At 40.9% G+C, this 25,087-nt stretch overlaps 2 protein-coding genes and 1 pseudogene across 12 annotated transcripts in view; all 3 read right to left on the bottom strand.

Annotated features, from left to right (window-relative positions):
* The window catches only part of LOC138171500 (zinc finger protein 585A-like), a 45,337-nt gene extending 42,863 nt beyond the window's left edge, over positions 1–2,474 (bottom strand). The window contains 1 exon segment of the mRNA XM_069101021.1: positions 1,950–2,474. Coding sequence (XP_068957122.1) covers positions 1,950–2,042 — 93 coding nt within the window. The 5' untranslated portion in view covers positions 2,043–2,474.
* A 1,155-nt stretch (positions 2,475–3,629) lies between these two features.
* LOC138171493 (KRAB domain-containing protein 4-like) lies at positions 3,630–19,709 on the bottom strand. 11 transcript variants are annotated; one of them, XM_069101008.1, is made up of 7 exons: positions 18,241–18,468; positions 17,799–17,937; positions 17,113–17,274; positions 16,787–17,005; positions 9,328–9,465; positions 8,540–8,635; positions 3,630–3,647 (listed from the first exon to the last, which is right to left on the bottom strand). In XM_069101008.1, exons 1-4 carry the CDS (start codon positions 18,451–18,453, stop codon positions 16,947–16,949), a joined length of 573 nt encoding a protein of 190 aa, XP_068957109.1. In that variant the 5' UTR covers positions 18,454–18,468; the 3' UTR covers positions 3,630–3,647; positions 8,540–8,635; positions 9,328–9,465; positions 16,787–16,946. The 11 variants fall into 11 exon arrangements, with proteins under 11 accessions (XP_068957109.1, XP_068957108.1, XP_068957107.1 ...); XM_069101007.1 differs by lacking the exon at positions 3,630–3,647 and adding an exon at positions 6,944–7,089; XM_069101006.1 differs by lacking the exon at positions 3,630–3,647 and adding an exon at positions 10,438–10,515 and having other exon boundaries at positions 7,429–8,635.
* The window catches only part of LOC138171507 (zinc finger protein 420-like), a 55,174-nt pseudogene continuing 34,738 nt past the window's right edge, over positions 4,652–25,087 (bottom strand).

The following is a 25,087-nucleotide window of genomic DNA, read 5'->3' as shown; positions in this document are numbered from 1 at the left end:
AATATGGGAGAGAGCAGATTGGAGGAGGGAATATCCTGTGAGACTATTTTGCAGCGGTAGGTAGGGGGAAAATGGGGAGAAAATTTGTAACTTAAAATCTGGCGGAAATGAATGCTACAAATCAGAAGTTAAAAAAGCATTTGAAAAAAAAAATTGGAAATTAAGGGGATGCCTATCAATTGGGGAATGGCTAAACAAGTTGTGGTATATGAATGCAATGGAATACTATTGTGGTATAAGAAATGAGGAGCAGATGGACTTCATATTTACCTTGAGAAACTTGTACAAATTGATGCTGAGTGAGAAGAGCAGAACCAGGAGAAATCTGTATGCAATTACAGACACAACATATGTGTGACAACCAACTTTGATAGAATGGACTCTTCTCAGCAATGCTGGGGTATAAGTCAACTCCAAAAGACTCGTGATGGAAAAAGATGTCTACATTCAGAGAAAGAACTAGAAAGAACAGAGCTTGAATGCTGACTGAAGCAAACTATCTGCTCTTTCTTTTTCTTGTTTGTTTTTGTTTCTTCTTTCCCATTGTTCATTCCATCCAATACACTTCTGCTTCATAACCTGACTAATGTCTAATGTGGAAGTATTTGCAGATCCCATACTTGAGTGTAAGCTGCCATGAGGGTGGGGGGGAAGGGAAGGGTGGGGGAGAACATCTGACACTCAAGGAACTGTGGAACTGAATTTTGTAAAATAAAAGTAAACAAACAAATTAATAAAGATGAAAAAGAGATTTAAAAAAATAAAATATATAAAGAACTTTGTGAAACATAAGAATACAAATCATTCCTCAAATGATAAATGGTCAAAGGATATGAACAGGGAGTTTTCTAACAAAGAAATCCAAACAACTTATAGTCCTGTTAAAAAATGTTCTAACTCATAACTCATTAAAAAAATGAAAATTAAAACAACCTTGAGATATCATTTCACACATATCAGATTGGCTAAAATAATAGAAAGGAAAAGCAACAAATGTTGGAGTGGATGTGGAAAAACTGGGACCCTAATTCATTGTTGGTGGAACTGTCAACTGATCCAGCTGATTCTAGAGAGAAATCTGGAATTAAGTTCAAAGAGTTATTAAACTACCTACACCCTTTGGTCTAACAACGCCATTACGTGGTCTATTTCCAAAGATGATCAAAGAAAAAAAACCTGTATATTCTAAAATCTTTACATCAGCTGTCTTTCTGATGGCAAAGTGGAGACTGTAGGGACGCCTATAATTCGGGGAATGGCTGAACAAGTTGTATTTGATTGTGATGGAATATTACTGATGTATAAGAAATGATGTCCTCAATAATCTAAGAAAACCATGGAAAGACTAAGACAAAATAATAAAGAATGAAAGGAAGGGATCACTGTATAAAGTAACAGCAATATTGTCTTAAGAAGGAATTTGAATGAGAAATTCTTTTGACTACTACAAATACCCAAATTAACTATAAAGGACGAATGAAGAAAGATGCTATCTACATCCAGAGAAAGAAATGATCAATAAAATTCTGTGTGCAATAATTATACATGTGTATATACATATGTACATAATTATTTCTGCCTAACAGTAGCAATGGAGGGGGGGAAGGGAGAGAGAAGAAAATAGAAGAAAAAAAGATTTACACTTCCATTTTTCTTACTTTTTTTTGAACTATGGTTAACGGGGAAATGTTTTCCTTTACTTCACATGCCAAATCTGTGCCCTATTGTTTGCCTTCTCAATGAGTGGGGGAAGGAATGGAGGGCGGGAAAGAATTTGGAACTCAAAATTTAAAAAAAAAGCAAAAGTAAAATCTTTTTTTCCTGAGGGGTGGGATAAAATGCAGTGCTTTGGCTCTACACATATGACTCACTGATGCCCACCCCTTTTAGGGCTGTGGCAGCAGAAAGAAAGGTAGGGTGTTTCAGGAAAAGCAGCCCGGGGCACTCACCTGGCAGGGCCGGACTAGCAGCACAGGAGCCATTCCCTCTTCCTCACGGCCAGAAGCCAGAGACGGCAGAGCTGGGGAGGAAAGGAGGACCATGAGAAGGAGGGGCCACCCTGGGGTCTGCCCAGCTCAGAGACCGGGAAACCTGCCTTCCGCCTGCGGGGAGGGGGCAGAAGGACACTGTCGGGGGGGGGGGGGAAAAACTCAGGACAGCATCAGGGAAGGCTTCCGGGAGGAGGGGCTGCCCCAGAGGATGCTGGGAAGAAGGCATGAGACCACCAGGAAGGCCGCCTCACAGCGGTAGTACCGGTCTTGGGACCCCCGGCACAGGGGAAAGACAAGAGGCCTGAAGAGGCAGGACCCGGGTCACAGAATGTGGCCTGGGCTGAAAGACGATTAGAATCCGCCCCTAGATTCCCCTACGCCTGCTCTTTCTCCGGCTACTCCCCCACCCAAAAAGCCCCCAGACCCTAGAAGCCCTCTGGTGCTTGCTTCCTCATTGGCGGACGCCCCTCCCCTTCTCCCTGAGCTTTGCAACCAGCTCCCGGGGCCACCAGGCCGCCGCACCCGCACAACCGGCGTCTGCCTGGGCCTGGATCCGCTCTCAGCGCCCGCTCACCCCGTCATAGGAACTCAGGGGTGAGGACAGGAAGCTGCCACCATCAAGCATGGAAGAAGCAGGGAGGAAACGAGGCGGAAGTTCCCTAAGAGGACACTAGTCTCATCCTCCCTCCTCTACAAGGGCTTAGAAAATCCACACCCCCCCTCCCCAACCCCGAGGCGCGAAAGGCCTTCTGGGGATCCGGAGGCTGAGGCTCCTGATGCGCATGCCTGTGCCCCGCGCAGGCGGAAGGCTATTTATATAAGACGCCTATTGCGCATGCCCGCGGCTTGGCCCCTCCCCTGTAGGGGACTGCAGTCCTGCCTCCTTGCCTAGCCGCCTGTCCCGGCTCTGCCTGCCTTGGAGCCCGGACCCCTCCCCTCCTCCATTCACTCTGGCTAGATCTGTACTGGGGTGGTCCACAGGACACTGCACTCCATTCCCAGCCCCGTGGGGTAGGCCCTTCACTTCTGCTTGCCAGGATGCCTTCAGCTGGAAATGTGTTTCACTATCATTTTGTGAGTTCTATAGCACTAAAACGTGTTTAATTTTTTTATACGTATCGGAAGTAATTGGGGATATGAGCTCAAGCATGGTCCTGCTTTTAGTACTCCATCTTGGCTCCACCCCCTGGGCCTGTGAGATAGATTTTTTAAGTACCTTTCCTTTAACACAAATCTATCTGGCTCTCATTGATTGGCCAACAGCGGATCCCAGGTTTAGGCCCTGATGGACTCTGAATGAATGTAAATAGCACTTGTTGCCATTTCAGCCAGAAACCTCCTAAGTCTTCCCCTTCTAGATTTTTGGGGGGACTAGGTAACGAAGGCTATTCTTTGTCTCCTTTCTTACCTAGTCCAGATCACTGAATGGGCTTTGCTAAGTCAAACTGAGACCTGGGAAAGACCAGAGTTTTAAAAGGCCACAGTCCCCAATGCAACCAGTGCTATCTCCAGGTTCCTCATCTCTATTTGGGAACTGGAAGATGGCTCCAGATGAGAACATGAAGGTGCTAACCTTCCCCAGCCCTACCTCGTTGAAATCCAATCCACTTGCATATCATGGCATCATCTCCCTAATGTCATGGTCCTCTTCCAGAGCTAAAGACAAACAATAACAACGATGGTACAGTCATCTCTTTTATGCTCACAAAAGCTTGTAAGGTAGGTGCTGTTATCCCCATTTCACAGATTTTTAAAGAAACTGAGGTAGAGTTGTGACACGCCTTCCTGGGCAACATGCAGTCCATAAAAGCAACAGCATGTACAATTACCATTAAGAGAATTTAAAATAATAAAAAAAAGGAGCTTCCCTGGGATGTCAGGAGCTCCTCTGCCAGTGCTATTTAAAAAAAAAATATTCTCCAAAAAACCCCCTAAGGGCATTCCAGATCAATCCACCTGGGAGGACACTTAACTCAAACTGCACCAGGTCTGCCCTGTAATACCTCTTTTCTTCACAACAGCTCATGTTTCTGTTGTGGGATTGGGCTCCCACACAGCTCTCCTGGGCTCCATTAGTGTCCCTGCTTCCAATAAAAGATCTGTAGGAATTATCTAATAAGTCTGTTGTTTTACAGATGAAGAGCTCAGAATTAATTTTTTAAGGTTCTACAGAATCTTGAGTTAGAACTCCACTCCCAATTAGCTCTTATTGCTCAAGATGATAAAAACCAGGAAGTCAAGCAGGCTCAGGAATCATTTAGAACAGGGCTCAGGGACTTCAGTCGTGGGTGAGAGACCAATGTTTTCTGTTGGTAGTGGTGGTGGGATGTTTTGTTTTGTTTATGTGTTTGTTTTTAAAGAAGTGGAAAGGAGAAAGCCCCTCAGGGCAATGTCCTCTGGATTTCTCAGTACAAAAAGAAGTTTCTATGAAGTTGAAGTTCATGAAGGTGGGATAACTGTACAGAGATCACTACATCTGCCAATGCCTCCAACCCCTGACTGACTGTCATTCTACCACGAAATCTTTCATCCCACCCACCATCTCCTCCCAAAGAGTTAACACACCATATGGCTAAGCTGAAGAGTCAGGCTGAACTGGTTTGAAGATTCTCCTGAACAAGATCTTATAACAGCCTCTTTCCCCCTCCACCTTAATAGTATTTTATTTTTTCAGTTACATGTAAGGAGAGTTTTCAACATTCATTGTGATAAAATTTTGACTTTCAGCATTTTTTCTTCCCCCCACCCCAAGACGATAGGCAATCTGATATAGGCTATACATGTACAATCATATTAAAGATATTTCCACATTAGTTATTTTGTTAAAAAAGAAACAGAAAAGGAAATATGGGAAAAATGCAAAAACAAAAAAGAGTGAAAATACTCTATTTCCACCTGTATTCAGACTTCATAATTCTTCCTCTGGATGGGGAATTTTCTATCATGAGCTTTTTGGAATTGTCTTAGATCAATGTATTGCTGAGAAGAGCTAAGTCTGTCAAACTTGATCATTGCAAAATGTTGCTGTTACTGTGTATGATGTTTACCTGATGCTGCTCACTTCACTCAGCATCAGTTCATTAAAATATTTCCGAGTTTTTCTGAAATCTACCTGTTCATCAATTCTTATAGCACAATACCATTCCATTACAGTCATATACCAAAACTTGTTTAGACATTCCACAATTGACAGACATCCCCTCAAGTTTTGGCCAGCCACCACAAAAAGCACTGTTGTAAATATTTTTGCACATGTGGAGCCTTTTCCCTTTTATGTGATCTCTTTGAGATACAGACCAAGTAGTGGTATTGCTAGATCAAAGGATGGGCAGTTTCATAGCCGTTTGGGCATAATTTCAAATCGCTCTCCAGAAAGGTCAGATTAGTTCACTACTTCACCAATAATCCCTTCCCTCGTCTTCTCCAAGATTTATCACTTTCATTTTGTCATATTAGCCTATCTGTGATATGTGTAAGGTGGTACCTCAGAGTTGTTTAAATGTGTATTTCTCTAAACAATAGTGATTTAGAGCATTTTTGGCCCTTTAAAAATATTTTGTAAGAATGTTTTTTTCATATGACTATAGATACATTTGCTTCATCTGAAAACTCACCATTCATATACTTTGATCATTTATCAATTGGGGAATTAGTATTCTTATAAATTTTACACAGCTCTATATTTTTATAAATGAGGCCATTATCAGAAATAATGGCAGTAAAAATTGTTTCCCAGCTTTCTGCTTTCCTTCTAATCTTGATTGCATTGGCTTGTATGTACAAAAAATTTTCAATTGATGTAGTCAAAATTATCCATTACCAAATAATTTTAATGATTTTCTCTTTATAATGTAGTTATAGATCTGGTAAGGCTAGGCCATCTTCCTTTGCAGTGTTTTTCATTAAGACCCTTGAGATTCTTAATCATTTGTTCTCCCAGATGAATTGCTATTATTTCTGGCTCTATAAAATAATTTTTCGGTAGTCTTATGGTCATGGCTTGAATAAGGAAATTAATTTGGTAGAATTCTCAATTTTTTTTGGCTTTTTGGAGGGCAATTGGGGTTAAGTGACTTGCCTGAGGTCATATGGCTAGTTTGTGTGTGTGTGTGTTGTGTCTGAGGCTGGATTTGAACTCAGTCCTCCTGAGTCAAGGGACTGTGCTCTATTCACCTCGCCACCCAGCCACCCAAAATGTTTAGAACATCAGTTTTTTGAAACGTAAGCTCCCCCCCTCCTTTTTTTTTTTTTTTTTTGCTTTTTGGAGGGCAACTGGGGTTAAGTGCCTTGCCCAAAGTCATGGCTACTTTTTGTGTTAAGTGTCTGATGCCACATTTGAACTCAGGTCCTCCTGACTCTAGGGCAGGTACTCTATTCACTGCATCACATACATTCATAAAGAGTGTATTCTCCAGGATGAATTTTCTGATGCACTTTAAGTTGTGAGTAAGTTCTGAAGGCCTTTCCACATTCACTACATTCATAAGGTTTCCTTTCAGTATGAATTCTCTGATGCACAGTAAGCTCTGGCTTTCTCAAGGCAGCCTTTCCACACTCCCTACATTCGTAAGGTTTCTCTCCATCATGAATTCTCTGATGCAGTGTAAGATATGACTTACTCCTGAAGGCCTTTCCACATGTACTACATTTATAAGGTTTCTCTCCAGTATGAATTCTCTGATGATCAGTAAGATGTGATTTCTCCCTGAAAGCCTTCCCACATTCCGTACATTCATAAAGAATGTATTCTCTAGTATGAATTCTCTGATGCAGAGTAAGATACTGCTTCCTTGTGAAGGCCTTTCCACATTCACTACATTCATATGGTTTTTCTCTAACATGAATTCTCTGATGCTTAGTATGATGTAACATCTTCCAGAAAGCCTTTCTACATTCACTGCATTCATAAGCTTTCTCTCCAGTATGAATTCTCTGATGCAGTGTAAGTCGGATCTTAAGGCCTTCCTACATAAATTACATTCATAAGAATTATCTCCAGTATGAATTAGCTGGCACCCAGCAAGATGCTTCTTGCTCCTAAAGGGCTTCCCATATCCATTATAGTCAAGAGGTTTATCTCCAATAAATTCTCTGCTCTCTGAAAGGAAGAATGTAAAATTGATTAACCCTGCCTTTCTGACCCTTTTCCAAGGTTCTTAGTTGCTCAAAGGTGTTAGAGCTATTCTCTTACCTTCTCTCATTAGTCTTTCATTATGGATCAATTTATCTTATGTAACAGTATGATGACTCAAATGTAACATGTAAATGAATTCACATAGGATGAAATAACCTGGAGTTGATGAATGATCCCTGACTCTATTTTCATTGGCTGACATTTGATGGTAGTAAGATTGTTCAGAAAAAGCTGAGACTTTGAGAAATAGTAAATGTATCCTCACCCTCTGAGGCGAAAATAGGCAAAGAAAAGACTGAAGAGGACGAAAATACAGAATTTAGAATGAGGAAGAGAAATAGATACATGAAGTAAACAGAATAAAGAAACATGAGAGAGAAAATAAGACAACAGTTGCCATAAATTTCCTACAAAAATCTAAAACTTTGTATAAAAATCTTATAAAAATATTTACTTTGTAAGGAATTCATCGAAATTTTAAAAGATAAGACATACAGGAGTTTTGGACAAGAAATTAAAAATTACCTGAAATATTGCTGAAAGTCTGCTAATCAAAGAGGAAAAATGAAAACAATCTGAAGGGAGCAATAGCATTCAGATTACCAAAGATACTTTAAAATGATAAATTTTGGGAATTATGTTGAAATAGCTACTTATTAAGGTGCTGCCATTTTTCTGAAAAGCAACATAGCAATTTCAGCTAAAGCCTACAAAACCGTTCATATCCTTTGACCCAACTGTCCCAGTGCTAAATCTGAATCCTCAACATGTTACTAAAAGCAAACAAAGCACTTTCAGAAAAAATTTCACATCAGTTTTGTGTGAAAGAGCAAAATAATGAAAATCTAAATGTCTAATGAAGGTGTTGTGGCTAAAGAAGTCCTGTTTCATGAACAAATTATTTTGTGATTTCAAAGCATGAAGTAAAACAGGATGACACATAACATGATAGACTGAAAAAGGGGAATTTAGAACTCAGTGTTTTTAAAAAGTAGCAGTAAAGCAATATAATCATAAAAACAACAGAAAATATCAGAAAAGAACTCAGAAGCAAAAGGAGCAAAATAACTAAATATCTCAAGTAATGTGCTTATTTTACAAGGGAAAATGAATTCATGCAAGTGAGGCAAGAGAATGCCTGCTTAAGTTAAGATAATCTTCAATAAACACAAGAGAAAGAACAGCCCTATACTGAGGCAAAAACTTTGAGAGTTGCTGTACATTTCAGTAAAGAGATATATAAAAAGTAACTTTTGAGGTAAAAAACTGAAGTTCTGAAGTCTCCACTACTCTCAGCAAGCCTGAGAAGCTTACATAGGCCACTATGGTCGACACTTTATAACAGGTTTGGACTAAAATGACCAACAAAGGTGGATTTTGCAATGACACATCTGCTGAGTTTTTAGGTAGTCACCTGGACAGCTGCTTCTTGGAATATCTGCCTCTGGCATCCAAAATGTTTCCTTTCTTTCCAACTGGTAGATCATATCTGGTTCGGAAACTCCAAGTCCTGCTCAATGAAAATAAAAAGTGGTAGGCGGTTAGTTATCTCAGAGTTCTGTCAAAGAACAGAGAGACGAAATGCTCCTTCCATCTTATAACATCAAGGGTAATATATTACCTGATTGTGTCTCAGATTTTTTTTCAACCATGTAAGGCTCCAGGGGTTGGGTGGAGGAAGAAGTAGGTTTTACCTTTTAGTTTGTTTTATTGTTGTTTTTTTGGAGAAATTACATTCTTTTAAAAAGCATCCATAAAACTTAATGAAATTACTTAAAATAAGTTCAAACCCTCTTTAGGAAAAAATCAGACATGCTAGGAAGACCTCAAGGACATACAAAGTACCACTGAAGGATATTATATATTATGGTACAATGCATTACTGAATAAGATTTAGGAAAAACTAGTTCATTGCCAGTGGGGACACTGTGTATGATGATGAAACCTACATTGGAATTAAAAAGAACATCTTGGATTTGAAGAAACAGAGAGAGGAAGATGCATTCTCAAGGATAACAAGGAAAGAAGAAATGAACTTCCAGGCATACCAAGCATTTTCCTGGAAATAGGTAGCACAGGTAATCTGTCCCTTGCCTACAAAAGGATTAGGAATAGTTTCCTTTTGTATGCCAAAGAATAACTTAAAATCTTCACATTTGTCATGTTATATTTTAAGACTCCAAAGAGGGTAGCTGTTCTTACCCAAAGAGACCAAGTTCCTGTAGTTCTCCAGCATCACATCTCTGTACAACTTTTTCTGAGATGGGTTCAGTTGTACCCACTCTTCCTGGGTAAATTCCACAGCTACATCCTTGAATGTTATGTTGAATTTATGGATTCCTAAAATACCAAAAACATTTGTTCTTACCCAGCACATCTAAGGAATTTTCTCACAATTCTAGTTCTCAAGCAACTCATCTTTCATATTTGAAAACTTACTCCATACTGAACAATTATTTGCTGGTCCCATGTGACTCTAATTGTTTACAGACCCTTTGGGAAGTGGGATACCTTGTTTTCTGAATGCAGGGAACTGAACGTATTGTGGTTCCCCCCTTCCCAACATGGAAAGTGCGCAATCATTCCTCCAATTAGAAATTAGATTACCTAATATATTACTTACTTTTAATCAGGTGGTCCTCTTTGTTCTTAATGTATGAAAAGGATATTTCCCCCTATATCCGCAGTCAATTGCCATGGATCCCTTAATCAACTGATATGCTCAAAAGACATCACCTTTGTTTCCTCAGTCATTTCATCTTTCACTTGCCACAAAGGATTGTTTAATTTCTTTATCTGTATCCCAGTACAGTCTAGTATATAGTCATCACTTAAGAATTCCTCTCCCAGAAAGGACTGATAAATAGAAGTACGATAATTTTACATGCAATCACGCACACACACACACACACACACACACACACACACACACAAACACTTGTATCTGTTAGACAACTCTATAGAGTTTGGGGGGAAGGAAGAAAAAGAAATTTACATGATCATTTCATTATATATTTAAAAGGACTATCAAGTTTTAGATTAAAGATTTGTAGTTTCATATGCAATCATCTATTTTATTTTACTGTATTTTGGAACTATTTTTATTATTCCATAAACTGAAAATCAGATGAATAAAAATTTTTGGAAAAATTTCCTCTCTGACTAGTTTGTAAGATCCTTATAGGGCAGGAGACACTATTGCCATTGTTCGTATCCTCAGCACTCAGCACAGCCCGTGGCATTGTGTACATGTGTAATAAATGCTTTTTGTTGTAAATGGTTCCAGTATTATCAATTTTAAACATCACTTACTTTTTTTAATACAATGTTGCAGCAGCAAGCACCCCAAGCGTCCTCAGGGTTTGCAGCTACCACAGGTTCTTGGATCTGCTTTGTTAAAGGAAAGCAACTCAAAATGGGTTAACAAGCTTACTTTAATCAGTCAGACATATATCGTTTACCTTGTTCAGGAGAAAAGGTCAGCAACCTGAACCTCAAAGTATACAGGCATAATTATCAAGACAGAAACATCAAGTAGACAGATTTCCAAACTGTCCAACCATTACATCCATACCCAGTCAACATCTGGGTTTCCACATTCTGGGTTTTTCAAAGCCGGGGGACTCTCAACAACGGCTTCCCAGAATTCAGATCAAATCACAGAATACTTCTCAAAGTGAGTCCCAAAAACAAAGCTACACATCAGGGCTTATATAGCCTTCTCCTGGCTCAGAGAATGTAACAACCTTTTTGACCCACTGGCCAATCAAAAAGTATCTACTGAAAAACAAGCCTCCCTCCCCAGGCTCCAGGTGCACTCTAGCCTAGGGGCAGGGAAGATCTTTAAGTTTGCATTTCCATTACAAATGTGCAACCTTGGCTCCTACTTCTGCCTTCTGAGCTGAAGCTGCAATATGGCTAATTCCTTTTCTACTTGCTGCTGAAATAAAGTAAATGAGATAACTGAAAAGTTATTCCATGTCCTAAGTCTTCTCTTCCAATCTAAACAACCCCAGCCCCTTTGACCAATCAGCCTCATCTCTTCACAAGCAAGGCAGCTCCTTTCCTCTTTTCATCCAGGTGCTGTGCTTCTTAAAATCTGCTGCCCTGAAATGAACACGACTGTGCTTAGTACTCCTAGAACCATAAGAGCAAAGGTGAGCATGGGGGACTACAATCTCCTGTAACATTATATGAAAACTTTTTAGTGCTGAAAAGGGTGTTAAAGGACCAATAGTTTCCAATTCATATATTTAGAGCTGAAAGAAACAATTTTCTCATTTTACAAATTAGGGAACTGAAGCCCAGAAAGAGAAATTGACTTAATTCAGGTCAAAAGGTGATTAAAAGGTGGATCTGTACCTTGAGCCCAGCTCCTCCAGGCTTCAAATCCAGGGCTATTCTCACTGTACCTTGTTGCCACTCCCTTTCTGTATAACCAGACCATCCCACAACTGAGTTTTTACATGAAAACATTCATAAGAGCACTCTTTGAGGCAACAAAGAACTGGAAACAAATTGAGTTTTGACTAATAAAGAATAGCTAGAAAAAATGTCATATGAATAACACTGTCATTTATATAGTTTAAAATGACATATATGAGGAATTCTGAGAATTGGAAGCTGTGCATTAACACAGTAGCAGACCCAACAGAACATAACACACAAAACTATCATTTTAAAGATGAAAAAGATCCTAAACTATGAGTAATTGGGGAAAACATAATCCATGTGGACATGTGGGGTGGACTCTGAATCTGTTCACCTTGCATTCCTTTTGCACCACCTCAATGCTGCTTTGCTCATGGAGCACAGAACCTTTTCTGATGATGGCACACCACACTGGGCAGTCCTGTGCCAGTGTCTCCCATATCATACAATGAATGTGAAAGTTCATAATGTGAAAGAGACCTTGAGGCTCAGCCAGGTGGCACAGCAAATAAGAGCACCAGCCCTTTGGTCAGGAGGACCTGAGTTCAAATTCAGACACTTGACATTTACTAGCTATGGAACCTTGGCCAAGTCACTTAACCCCAATTGCCCTGCCTTTCCCCCTGCAAACAGTAAACAAAAAAAATAAAAGAGAGAGAGACCTTGAGAGGATCTTTGTATTGCCTCTTCTGGGCACTGTGTGAACACTTTCCCTGTGTAATTTCTCCATAAAATAATCTATCTGTTAACCATACATTTGACCTACAAACAAGAGAGCCAGACCATCAGAGTTGCAAGATCTGCAGCAGAGTTTGAATGCTTGGCGATTTAGTTCAAGAAAGAGCCTCAGTGTCCGTGATCTTTTCTTGCCAGGTGATCTTCAGAATCTTTCTCAGACAATTCAAATGGAAGTGATTCAGTTTCCTGGCATGCCGCTGGGATACTGCCCAGGTTTCACAGGCTTACAACAATGAGGTTAGTACAACAGTTCTTGTAGTCCTTCAGTTTGATAGTCAGTCTAATACCTCGTCTCTCCCACACTTCCCTTTGGAGCTTCCCAAACACCAAGATAACTCTGATAATGTGTATGTCTGCCTCATTGGTGATGTCCACATCCCCAGAATGTACACTGCCAAAGTAAGTGAACTTATTCACAGCATTCAAAACGACTCCAATTGCTGAGAATGATGGTTTCATGTATGGACGGTGTGGTGCTAGTTAATGGTGTACCTCTGCTTTCTTGGTGTTAATTGTTGGGCCAAAAGTAACACAATCAGGAGAGCATCAATCTATACTTCCTTGTATCTCCAGTCTTCAGAGGCTGCCTGAGGACAATCAGTTCCAAACAGAAAATTATGTGCCAACAGTCCCTCCACTTTGATCTTGGCTTGTAGCCTTTTCAAGTTGAAAATTTTACCATCTATGTGGTAGCTAACCTTGATGACATGTCATTATCATATTATTAAATATTACATATTATTATATTATATGGCATATGATGGCATATGATAGGAACTTAATAAACGTTTACGGACAACTGACCTACTGAATTTCATGTCCAATTAATTGATATGGTTTTTCTCTTTTATCGATAAATAAATAAGGCACTTAGGCTGGCAGAGCTGTCAATTAGCAGATCCACTGCAGGAAGCAGACAGAAAACCACTCAATAGTGTGTATTCTTTGACCTAGCCAAAGCTATAGTATGCCCATTACTCCCAAAGACATTGAAAACAAAACGTGGACAACTATATAATAAAAAATTTGTTTTTTTGAAAAACCAAATGTGAATAGCAGAGGAAAAAGTGGGGAAGGAAATATGCGCAATACAAGAAACTTATGAAAAAAGCATTACCAGCTTGGTGAAAGAAGCACAAATACAAAATGGAGAAAATAAGTCATTAAATACCATATTTGGCCGAGGGGTCAAGGGACAAAACCCAAGTGAAGAAAACAACTGATAAAAAATGAAAATTGATCAAGTAGAAGCAAACAACTCTATGAGATATCAAGAAATAATAAAACAAAGTCAAAAGACTTTGACAAAATTGCCTGGAAAGTACCTAGAGAGCCATGATTAAAAATAGAGCCTAGATGTTACATTTTAAGAAATCAGAAAGAAAACTGACCATCAGTGGGGGTGAGTGAAGAGAGAAGAAGGGAAAGAATCTGTTTTAAAAAAATTAAAAAAAAAAAAGTTTTAAAAGCAAATGTGAATAAAAAATTTTTGTACATGCAACTGGGAAATAAAGCATGTGGGAGGAGAGAAGAGAGCAGATTGGGGGATGGGGTATTCAGTAGGCTCTCTATCTTGGGGTGGGGGGCAGGGAAAAGTCGGGGAAAAAATTTGTAACTCAAAATCTTGTGGCAATGAATGTCAAAAACTAAAAATAAATAAAAGATTATTTAAAAAAACTGACCAGTTTTCTTCGAATAAGAGGACAAACAAAATGGAAAGAGTCTCCCAATCACCTCCTAAAACAGAGCCTACAACAAAACCCTCAGGAATCCTATAACCAAATGCCAGATCTCTCAGGTCAGAAAGAGAATAGAAGAAGTCAACAAAAACAAGAGAGCAAGTAGTTTGCTTCCATCTGCACTCAGACTCTGCAGTTTTTTTCTCTAGATGTGGACAGCCCTTTCCATCATGAATCTTTTGGAGTTGTCTTACAGCCTTGCATTGCTGAGAGGAGCCCAGTCTATCAAAGTTACACATGGCAGATATACTGTGTCTGTAATTGTATACAGTGTTCTCCTGGTTCTGCTCCCCTCACTCAGCATCAGTTTACATAAATCCCTCTGGGTTATTATGAAGTCGATCTGCTCCTCATTTCTTACAGCAAAATCGTATTCCATTACATTCAAATACCACAAAATTTTCAGCCATTCCTCAACCAATGGGCATCCTTTTGATTTCTACTTCTTTGCCACCACAAAAAGGGCTTCAATAAATATTTTTGTACATATGGGTCCTTTTCCCACTTGTATGATCTCTTTGGGATACAGCCCTAGAAGTGGGTCACATGGTATGCATTTTTACAGAAAGATGTATTATCTCTAAACTCATACCAATGAAAGAAAGAGCAAATAAATAAATTGAGCATGTAACAAAAAAAAAAATTAGAAGAACCGATTAAAAACCACAATTAAACATAAAAACAGAAGTCCTGAAAAGAAAAGAAATTAACAAAACTGAAAGCAAAAAAGCCATTGAACTAATTAAAATTAAGGACTCGTTTAATTAAAAAAAAACCAAACAAACCCAAACAATAAAACAGACAAACTTGATGTTAATTGGATTTAAAAAAAATCAAATCACCAGTAACAAAAAAAGACTGAATACCTCCCCAATAAAGATGAAATTAAAGCAACTATTAGGAGCTATTTTGATCAAATATATGCCAATAAAAAGAACAACTGAAATGGATGAATTTTTACCCCCTTAACCTAAAAAAACTGCCCAGATCAACAAAATGGTATATTTAAATAATCCCTTTTTAGGAAATGGAATTGAGTAATCCATAAATAAACACCTAAGAAAAAAACTGGGGACCAACTGAATTTTCAAGTGAATTCTACCAAACTTTCTAAGAACAGTTAATTCAATACTACATACACTATTTGAAAAATTGAGTAAAGAAGGACTCCTATCAAATTGCTTTTATTTGCATGAATACAGTTTTGGGGGTGGCTAGGTGGTACAGTGAATATCTAGAACACTGGCCCTGGAGTCAGGAGGACCTGAGTTCAAATCAGGTCTGGAACACTTAACACTGGAACACTTAACACTTACTAGCCCTGTGACCTTGGGCAAGTCACTTAACCCCAATTGCCCTGCCTTCCCCCCAGTAAAAAGCAAAACAAACATAAATACAGTTTTGATAACTAAAGCAAGGAGAGTCCAGAGATTACAGCAATTCAGCAAAAAGATCCTATTCTATAACTAGTTTGTAGTTATACAATGAACACAGGGCAGGTTTAACATGAAGTATAAGCATAACTGATGATGTCAGTACCAAAAATAACAAAAGTCATAGGCTGAAATCAATATATGTAGAAAAAGTTTTTGAGAAAATACAAAACCCACATGCTTTAAAAACAATAGAAAGCACAGGAATAAACATAAGTTTTTATGAAATGATAAACACGTCTATCTAAAATCAAGAACGAATATGACCTGTAATGAAAATAAACAAAAAAAGCCTTCCCAAGAACATATGAGAGAAGCAGGGAGGGTCATTATCAACTTTCATTCAATATTGTACTAGAAATGCTAATTATCATAAAAAGACAAGAGAAAGAGGGGCAGCCAGATAGCACAGCCAGTAAGAGCACTGGCCCAAGAGTTGGGATGACCTGGGATGGAATCCAGGCTCATATACTTAGCAACACACCCAGATAATTGGCCCTGTAACCTTGATTAAGTTACTTAACCCCAACTGCTTTAAAAAAAAAAAAAAGACAAGACAAAGAAAACAAAGGAATACCAATAAATAAGTAAAAAAAACCCATGTGTTTGTAGATGATGAGAACCCAAGAGAATCAACTAAAAAACTAGTTGAAACAATAAAGCACTTTACCAATGTTAGAGGATATAAAATAAGCTCACGTTAAGAATAGATTGACCAAAAAACCCCAACAAACTTCACGAAAAATAAAGTTAAAAATATATGCTTCAATCTGTATTCAGACACTAACAGTTCTTTCTCTGGCGATGGATAGCATTTTTTATTCATAAGTCCTTCAGAGTTGTCTTGGATCATGGTATTGCTGAGAATGGCTAAGCCACTGATCATCTTACAACACTACTGTGACTTTGTATACAGTACTTTACATAATGTAAGCCTCTCCAGGTTTTTCTGAGAGCACCCTGCTCATTATTTCTTACAATAGGATTTCATCATAATCACATTATCACATACCACAATTTGTTTAGCCATTCCCCAGCTGATGTGCATCCATCCCCTCAATTTCCAAGTCTTTGGAATATTTTTTGTCCATATACATCTTTTTCCTTTTTGTTTATCTCTCTAGAATAATTTTACATATACACACATAGATGCATACATCACAAGCTAACTTTGTTATATATATAAAAGGAATAAAGAGCTGTACAAGATAGATTTGCAACTTCATATACAATTTTTCTTTGTACTACACTATGGAAATGCTTGTTTTATTCCATAAATTAAAAATAAAATATATGAATGGGAAAAGTGAGACGACCTACCAGAAGACTGGGTACAAAAGCAGCGATGATGATCAACTGTGAAAGACTTAGCTGCTCTGATGAATACCATGATCCATGAAATGTCCAAAGGACCCATTATAAAAAATGGAAAGAGAAGTGATGACTCTGGAGTGCAGACTGAAGCATACTCTTCTTCCCTTCACCACTTACATTTTTTTAACCAAGATAAATATGGAAATGTTTTGCATAATGGGTGTCCTGTTGGAGGGAGAGAAAAAATTAGAAACTCAAAATTTTTAAAAACATAAATAAATATAAGGGGGATGGGGTGTGGAGGATACATTGGTGTCTACAGTGTCCTTTACCTCTCAATACCTGATTCCCGATGCCCACAACCTCTAGGGTGCCAGCACAGGACAGAAAACCTCCCACCTGAGCCAGTCTTCCAGGGAATCCCCCCGAGATGCTCACCTGTGGGGGCCCTGCCATCAGCACAGGAGTCATCCCCTCCTCCTGCAGGCTCCCCCCTGGGTGTAGAACAGGGGAGGAAGGGAAGGGGAGTGTGAAGAGGGGGGTGGGCTGGAGTCTGCCCTGGTGGGGACAGGGACCCTGCTTCTGCCATGGGAAGGATAGGGGCTGGGGGCTGGCCTCCTGGGGACTGGTACCCCGCTTCCGCCCGTGGGTGAGTGTGAGGAGCCGTAATGGGGTCTGCCCTTGGGGGGATGGGGACCCCACTTTTGCCCTGGGGGTCGGAGGCCCCTGCTTCTGCCCTCCGGGGGAAGGGGAACCCCGTTTCTGACCTGGGGAGGTTGAGGGGGACGAAGCTGGGGTCTGCCCTGATAGAAAGATGGGGATCCCCGCTTCCACCTGTGGGGGGATAAGGAAGCAGACCGCGGGGCTAGGGGGAGGCCACAAGGAAAAAGTGATGGGGGGGAAGAAAATAGTCACTTCTCCTGGAGCAGGGGGACTCGGGGTAGGGGGGAGAAGAAAACAGTTATTTCTCTCCTGAGGGCCCTAATATCTCTATAAAACAGACACGTGAACCTCTCACCTGGGCTGGACCCCAGCGCATGAAGGAGGGTTTCCTGCAGGACAGGGTGCCCCGGAGGCTGCCGGAAGGAGATGAGACCACAGGCAAGGCCCAACCTAGGACCAAAGGGACACTCACCAGGAGAGCCTGCCCTCGGACCCTGGGCACAGGGGAAGGACTGAGGTGTGTGGGGGGTCAGGATCTGACCAGGGTCACTAGATGCAGCCGCGATGGCCTGGAGGATTAGAACCCGCCCCCAGAGGCCCTGCCCCTCCACCCCCTTGGCTTCTTTCCAGGGCCCCCCCCCCCCCTCACGGCCGCCCCCAGATCCCTGTAAGGCCTTGGGGGCTTCCTCCCTCCGCCGGACTCCTTTCTTTCTCGGTGAGCTTCCCAACCAATCCCCGGGGCCCCGATCCCCCGCCGCAACTGGCCCCTCTCTCCTCTGCCCCCTCACCCCTCACACCAGCTCAGGAAGAAGAAGAAGAAGCTGGCTGCCGCCACCACGGAAAGGAACAAAAAAAAAAAAAAACAGAGGCGAGGAGGAAGTGACGTAGAAAGACGGAAATCCCGTCCTCTCGCCTTTGGATTTGGAAAAGGCCCCAGAGGTCTGCAGCGCCTCCCGGGAATTGTAGTTTAGAGGCTGTTGCACCCTCTGCGCGTGCCTGGAGTTGGCCATTTCCCCGGCCTGGAATGTGATCCCACCTCCCTGTGTGTCCCGCCCCGAGCCCGCCTTTCCTATCAGGAGTCCCGCCCATTCCACGCCTTCCTTTGCCTCCTGCTTGGTCTTCACAGCTCTAGAGTCCACGGGAAGTTACCAGCCGTGGGGTCGCAGACCTGGAAGCGCACTAGGGCTCCTCCCAGTCAAGTCCACCCCATGGTCTCTCCCATTCCTGCGGCCAGTCCCAACAGGCCCCAGCTCTAGGCAAATGCTTCATCTGCGCTGCCATCTTCTCGGCGGAAGTGACGAAACCACGAAGGGAAGTGGCGGCTCAGAAGAAGGAAACCACGAGCTGTGGGCACGGGCTCAGACCCGGGGATTTCCGGGCCGCAGGAGCAGCACACGAGGGGACCCGGGGCAGCAGGAGAGGGCGAGAGGGCACGAGGCACAAGCGGGGTCCCCGGAGGCGCCAGCAAAGCCTGGGCCGTGTTTTGGGAAGCGATGTTGGGGAAAAGCCTCGGATCCGAGTAGGGCCGGGCCCTGTGTGGGGTCCGTGGGGTGAGGATCACGGCCGAGGGGAGAAGGTAGGTCCAGGACGTGCCCATTTTGTGTGTTTCCTTTGTCAAGGAGATGGACCCAAGGGAAACCGGGAGAGCGTGAGGGCATTTAGCTAAGGTTGCAGAATGCCAGTCCTTTGGTAGATGGACTAAATGAAAATAAGAGCCACCATCTACCTGGAGCTTCTGGCTTTCCAACGCCTGCTAAGTACTTTACACTGACTATCTCATCGGGTCTTCACAACAGGCCTGGGAAGTTGGTGCTTATATAACCTGCATTTTGTAGCTGTAGAAGCTAGAGTGAAGTGACTTGCCCAGGGTCACACAGCTAGCGGATGCCTGAACTTGGCTTTGAACTCAGGGTTATGAGAAGTACAGCAGCAATGTGACAAGTGTGATTGTAACAGGACTTAATGACTGAAACTTGGGAACTTCTCTGATGTTTGTCTGAGCTCAGAGAACACCTGGTGCTTGTACAAACGGTACAATAATTATTTTATTTTGCTAGGTGAGCACCAAAGATTGTTATGCCAAGATCAGGGCACAGCTTCGTTGCCTGGCCTTAGCAACTCTAGAAACAGGGTGTCTCCAAATATCTCGACAAGAGAAACTCAACTATACCTTGAAGAGCCAGTCAGGTCGTTAGCAGCAATATAGCCTGGTACCAGCAGCCACCAGGACAGTCTCCCAAGCTCCTGATCAGTGCTGCTACCATCCTACACTGTGGAGTTCCTGCCTTGTTCAGGTTCAGTAAGTCTGGGACAAACTATATTCTCAGAGCAGTGTAGAGGTTGCCAGACTCTATTACTATTAACACCATTACAGCTGGCCTCTCTCTGATCCAGCTCTGAACAAAAGCCTCCTGGGGAAATTTGGCTGCTTCTACAAAATCTTAGATCAGAGCAGAGACTGCTGTCTTGTCAAGACCAAGCTCTGGTTAGCCTGCACCCCAACTCCTTCACCCATCTCAGGCCCCACCTCATTCATACATTACATTCTCCAGACAAAATCAGGACAGAGAGTTGAGAGCATTCCTGATAGGTGATTTTGGAGGTGTGTGTGTCTATCTGTCTGTGTGTCTGTGTGTGTGGTTGGATTAGTTGATATTCCAGATCTATTCAAAATTCTTTACTCTGTACCTCATGTTTACATTGGAAAATCAAAAACTGGTTTTATTAAGAATGCTGGCTTATTTTTATCCAAATCTTACTTACACCTTCATCTGGCAGCTAGATGGCACAGTGGATAGAGCCCAGGTCTAAAGCCAGGTAGAGTCCTCTTCCTGACTTCAAATCTGAGCTGATACTTGCTAGCTGTGTGACCCTGGGCAAGTCATGTAACCTGGTTGGCCTCAGTTTCCTCATCTGTAAAATGAGCTGAGTTCAAATGTTATTTCAGGCACAAAGCTGAGTGACCCTGCGCAAGTCACTTAAGCTCTCTCAGCTTCAATTCCCTTATCTGTAAAATAGGAATAATAATAGTACTTTTCTACCAGGATTATGAGCATCACAGAAGATAATGTTTGTAAAACTTTTTATAAAACCTCAGTGATATTAAAATATTATCCTCCAGGACCATTTTCATTAATACTAGAGCCATCTAGGTAGTGAAATGGCTAGAGCCCTTGCCCTGGATTCAGCAGATCCTGAGTTCAAATCCAGCCTCAGATACTTATTAGTTGTATTATCCTGGGCAAGTCACTTAGCTTTTTCAGCATCAGATTCCTCATCTGCAAAATGAGGGTAGCAATAGCATGTACCTTCCAGAGTTTTGTGGGAATAACATGAGACAATATTTCTTTTCTTTTTTGGAGGGGCAAGTAGGATTAAGTGATTTGCCCAAGGTCACACAGTTAGTAAGTGTTAAGTGTCTGAGGCCACATTTGAACTCTTGTCCTTCTGATTCCGGGGCCAGTACTCTATTTACTGGGCCACCTAGCTGCCTCAAGATACGATATTTCTAAAAACACTTTTATAAACTTTTTAGTCTCATATAATTGCTGGCTATCATCACCATTATCATCATCTAGACTGGGAGTCAGAAGAGCTAGGTTCCAGTTTCAGCTGTTCCAGTTAATGGTCAAGTCATCTGAGACAAATTATTGACAAACTGAACATCAATTTCCTTTCACTAAAATGGAGATGATTGTGCCCATTCCCCTTACATTTGAGGGTTATTGTAAAGCTCAAAGAAGAACCTGTTTAAAGAGCCATGCAAACATATGGATCCTGCTCTTTACTTTTAAGGTTAGAACTTGCTCTCTCCATGACTTTATTTTAAACTGCTTTTACATGGCTAGGTCTTGGTTTTCTTATTAATAGACTGGGTGGGTTGGAGCTGAGGTTCCATAAGGTTCCATTCATATCTCTAAACATCATCCTATCATCCTGTGATTGTGAATTTAGTAATTTAATAATGAAGATTTTTCTGTTTCTTTTCTTTGACAAGAAACTGAGAAAATGGTTTGCAATCCCACTTTATACCCACCACCCACCTCCAGGAGCGGGAGATGCATCCCTGAAACTAAGTGTTCCTCCCTGATCTGACTGGAGACATTTAAAGAGAAACTGTTCATGTTATAATCCCTGAAGTACATTGGCTCTGAAGCAGGAAGTCCCTGAACTTTCTCTCACAGCCCATCTGCTTTGCGTGTCACTCCCCAATCCTGAGATCAGCACTGGACAGAGTATTGCATAGAGATGGTGTCACTGACTCAGTGCCTGGGCCTTCTGCTGCTCTGCCTCCCAGGTGGGAGGTGGCCCATGCAGAGGGGCCATGGCATCATTAATATGCTTTCCTGATCATTTTCAACAATGATAATAAATGTGGACAACTTTTAGATGTCATTTTAAGGTTTATAATTCTTAAATATGTTATCTTATATGTTGGGAACACTGAAATATTCATATTCAATAGTTTATGACACTCAAAGGTGAATAGTACCAATGCAGCTGTTTCTGTGTGAGGACCTCAGTGGGTATAATCTGGTTAAATGGTTCAAAAAAAGGTCTCTAAATGAAGATGCCAATATGGTTATTGTAGAACCCAGATTTCAGCCTCCTTCATCATACTTCTGGAGAAGGGGCTATTATAAAGGCATATCTACACATGGGCCATCTCTGCTGATGCCCTGACATCTCAATCCTCAGATGGTTTAATATAGAGAGGAAGCCCAATGACTTTGTCTTTTTTAAACACCTCTGGTGTATGTGGGATCCTCAGGGAAGCCCCTGAGAGTCTCTTCTCATTGACCTTTGAAATCCCAGGTACCTCAGTGGGAGAAAGCAAAAACTTGAATGAACTCTAATATTATCAGTCAATAAATAGACATTTATTAGGCACCTTTGATATGCCAGGCATATCTACTATGTTCTAACTACTGAAGATACCAAAAAAAAAAAAAAAACGGCAAAAGAGTGTTGCTGCTGTCAAGGAAACCACAGTCAAATAGAGGACATGCAATGCAAATAATTATGTCCAAAACAGTCACATAGAGGTAAATTGACGATGATTAAAAGGGAGAAGGTATTAGCAGTAGGGGGAAATCAGGAAACACTTTCTACAAAAGGTGAGAAATTATTTGCTACTTGAAGGAAGCCAGGAGACAAAGATGGGGAGGGACAGCCAAGGAAAATGACCAGAGTTGAGAGATGAAGTGTCTCCTTCCTGGAAGACCAAGAAGGGTAATATCACTGAATTAGAGAATGTGCAGGGAGTAACGTGAAAAAGACTAGAAGTGCCTGTGTGTGTGTGCTGCTGGTGGTGGTGGTAGGTTATAAAGGGCTTTGAACACCAGAGGATTTTGTATTTGATCATCAATGTGATAGGAGTATATTTTTTTAAAAATTAATTTTTTTTGTTTACTTTGAGTTTACAGGATTCAGTTCCACAATTCCTTGTGTTTCACATTTTGTCCCTCGCCCTCCACTCCCCACCATGGTGGCATATAGTCAAGTATAGGATATGTAAATACTTTCACATTATACATTAGTCAGGTTATAAAGACGGATTGGATTAGATGGAGTGAAAAATGATAAAGAGGACATAAAACCAAACAAGAAAAGGAAAAAGATCAGGTATTTTGCTTCCATCTGGATATAAACTCAGTTCTTTCTAGTTCTTTCTCTGGATACACACATTTCTCTCCATCATGAGTCTTTTGGGATTGACTTATATCACTGCATTGCTGGGAAGGGTCCAATCTATCAAAGTTGGTCATCACACATACGTTGTGTCTGTAATAGTTTACAAATTTCTCCTGGTTCTACTCTTCTTATTCAGCATCAGTTCATATAAGCCTCTCCAGATAAATATGAAGTCCATCTGCTCCTCATTTCTTATACCATGTTTCCCCAATAATAAGACCTATCCCAAAAATAAGCCCTCCCCTTACTGTGTGAGATTCCTCTAAAATAAGCCCTCCCCCGAAAATAAGCCCTATTGAGATTGCTACTGTAGTGAAGGTGATCCCCTGCTACACGGTACCCTCTGTATGGACCGTCCCCCCCCCACTGAAACGCACGCCGCACTCCGAGCTGCATCCAATCAGAGCTGCAGCAGTGAGTGCATCATCCTGTTCTTCCCCAGTGTTTTGCTTGCTGGCGCCATTGAGAGCAGTGCCGCGGAGGAGAGCTGAGGCAGGACAACATAAGCCCTCCCCTGAAAATAAGCCCTCTGGTGTTTTTCTTTCCAAAAAAAATAATAAGACAGTGTCTTATTATCAGGGAAACACGGTAGCACAATAGTATTCTATAACATGCATATACCACAACTTGTTCAGTCATTCCCCAATTGATGGGCACCCCCTTAATTTCCAATTCTTTGCCACCACAAAAAGAACTACTACAAACATTTTTGTACATATGGGTCTTCCTCCCACTTCTATGATCTCTTTGGGATATAACCCTAGGCGTGGTATTTCTGGGTCAAATGATAAGAAATTATTTATAGCCCTCTGGGCATAATTCCAGATTGCTCTCCAGAAAGGCTGGATCAGTTCACAACTCTACCAGCAATACATTAGTGTTCCAATTTGCCCACATCCTCTCCAGCATTTGTCATTTTCCTGTTTTGTCATCTTAGCCAATCTGACTGATGAGACATGGTACCTCAGAGTTGTTTTGATTTGCATTTCTGTAATCAATAGTGATATAGAGCATTTCTTCATGTGTTTATAGATATCTTTAATTTCTTTCTCCGAAAATTGCCTGTTCATATCCTTTGACCATTTATCAATTGGGGAATGACTTGTATTCTTACAAATTTTACTGAATTCTCTGTATATTTTAGAAATGAGTCCTTTGTCAGAGACATAGGTTGTAAAGATTCTTTCCCAATTTCCCACCTCCCTCTTAATCTTGGTTACATTGGCTTTGTTTGTACAGAAGCTTTTCAATTTCATGTAGTCAGAATTATCCATTTTACATTTTATAATGTTCTCTAATTCTTGTTTACTCATAAAGTCTTTCCCTCTCCACAAGTCTGATAGGTAAAACTATTCCTTGTTTTAGGAGACTGCATACAGTATCAACCTTCATACCTAGATCATGCACCCATTTAGACTTGATTTTGGTATATGGTGTTAGATATTGGTCTATGCCCAGTTTCTGCCATAATATATTCCAGTTTTCCCAGCAGTTTTTGTCAAATAATGAGTTCTTATCCCAAAAACAAGAGCCTTGGGGTTTATCAAAGAATACATTACTATAGTCATTGATTTCTGAATCTCGTGTGCCTAATCTATTCCATTGATCCACTCCTCTATTCCTAAGCCAGTACCAAGTAGTTTTGATGACTGCTGCTTTATAGTACAGATTGAAATCTGGTATAGCTAGTCCACCATCCCTAGCATTTCTTTTCATTAATTCCCTTAGTATTCTGGACCATTTATTCTTCCAAATGAATTTTGTTACTATTTTTTCTAGCTCTATATAGTAGTTTTTTGGTAAATTAATTGGTATGGCACTAAACATATAATTTAATTTAGGTAAAATTGTCATTTTTATTATATTAGCTCGACCCAGCCAGGAGCAATTGATATTTTTCCAATTAGTTAGATCTGACTTTATTTGTGTGAAAAGTGTTTTGTAGTTGTG

This window comes from Petaurus breviceps, unplaced genomic scaffold (assembly GCF_028583685.1).
Source record: "Petaurus breviceps papuanus isolate PSGF00001 unplaced genomic scaffold, PetGlider_PUasm1.0 446, whole genome shotgun sequence".
Lineage (NCBI taxonomy): Eukaryota > Metazoa > Chordata > Mammalia > Diprotodontia > Petauridae > Petaurus > Petaurus breviceps.
The sequence above is the reverse complement of the archived record's forward strand: the minus strand, read 5'-3'. Positions and strand labels throughout refer to the sequence as shown.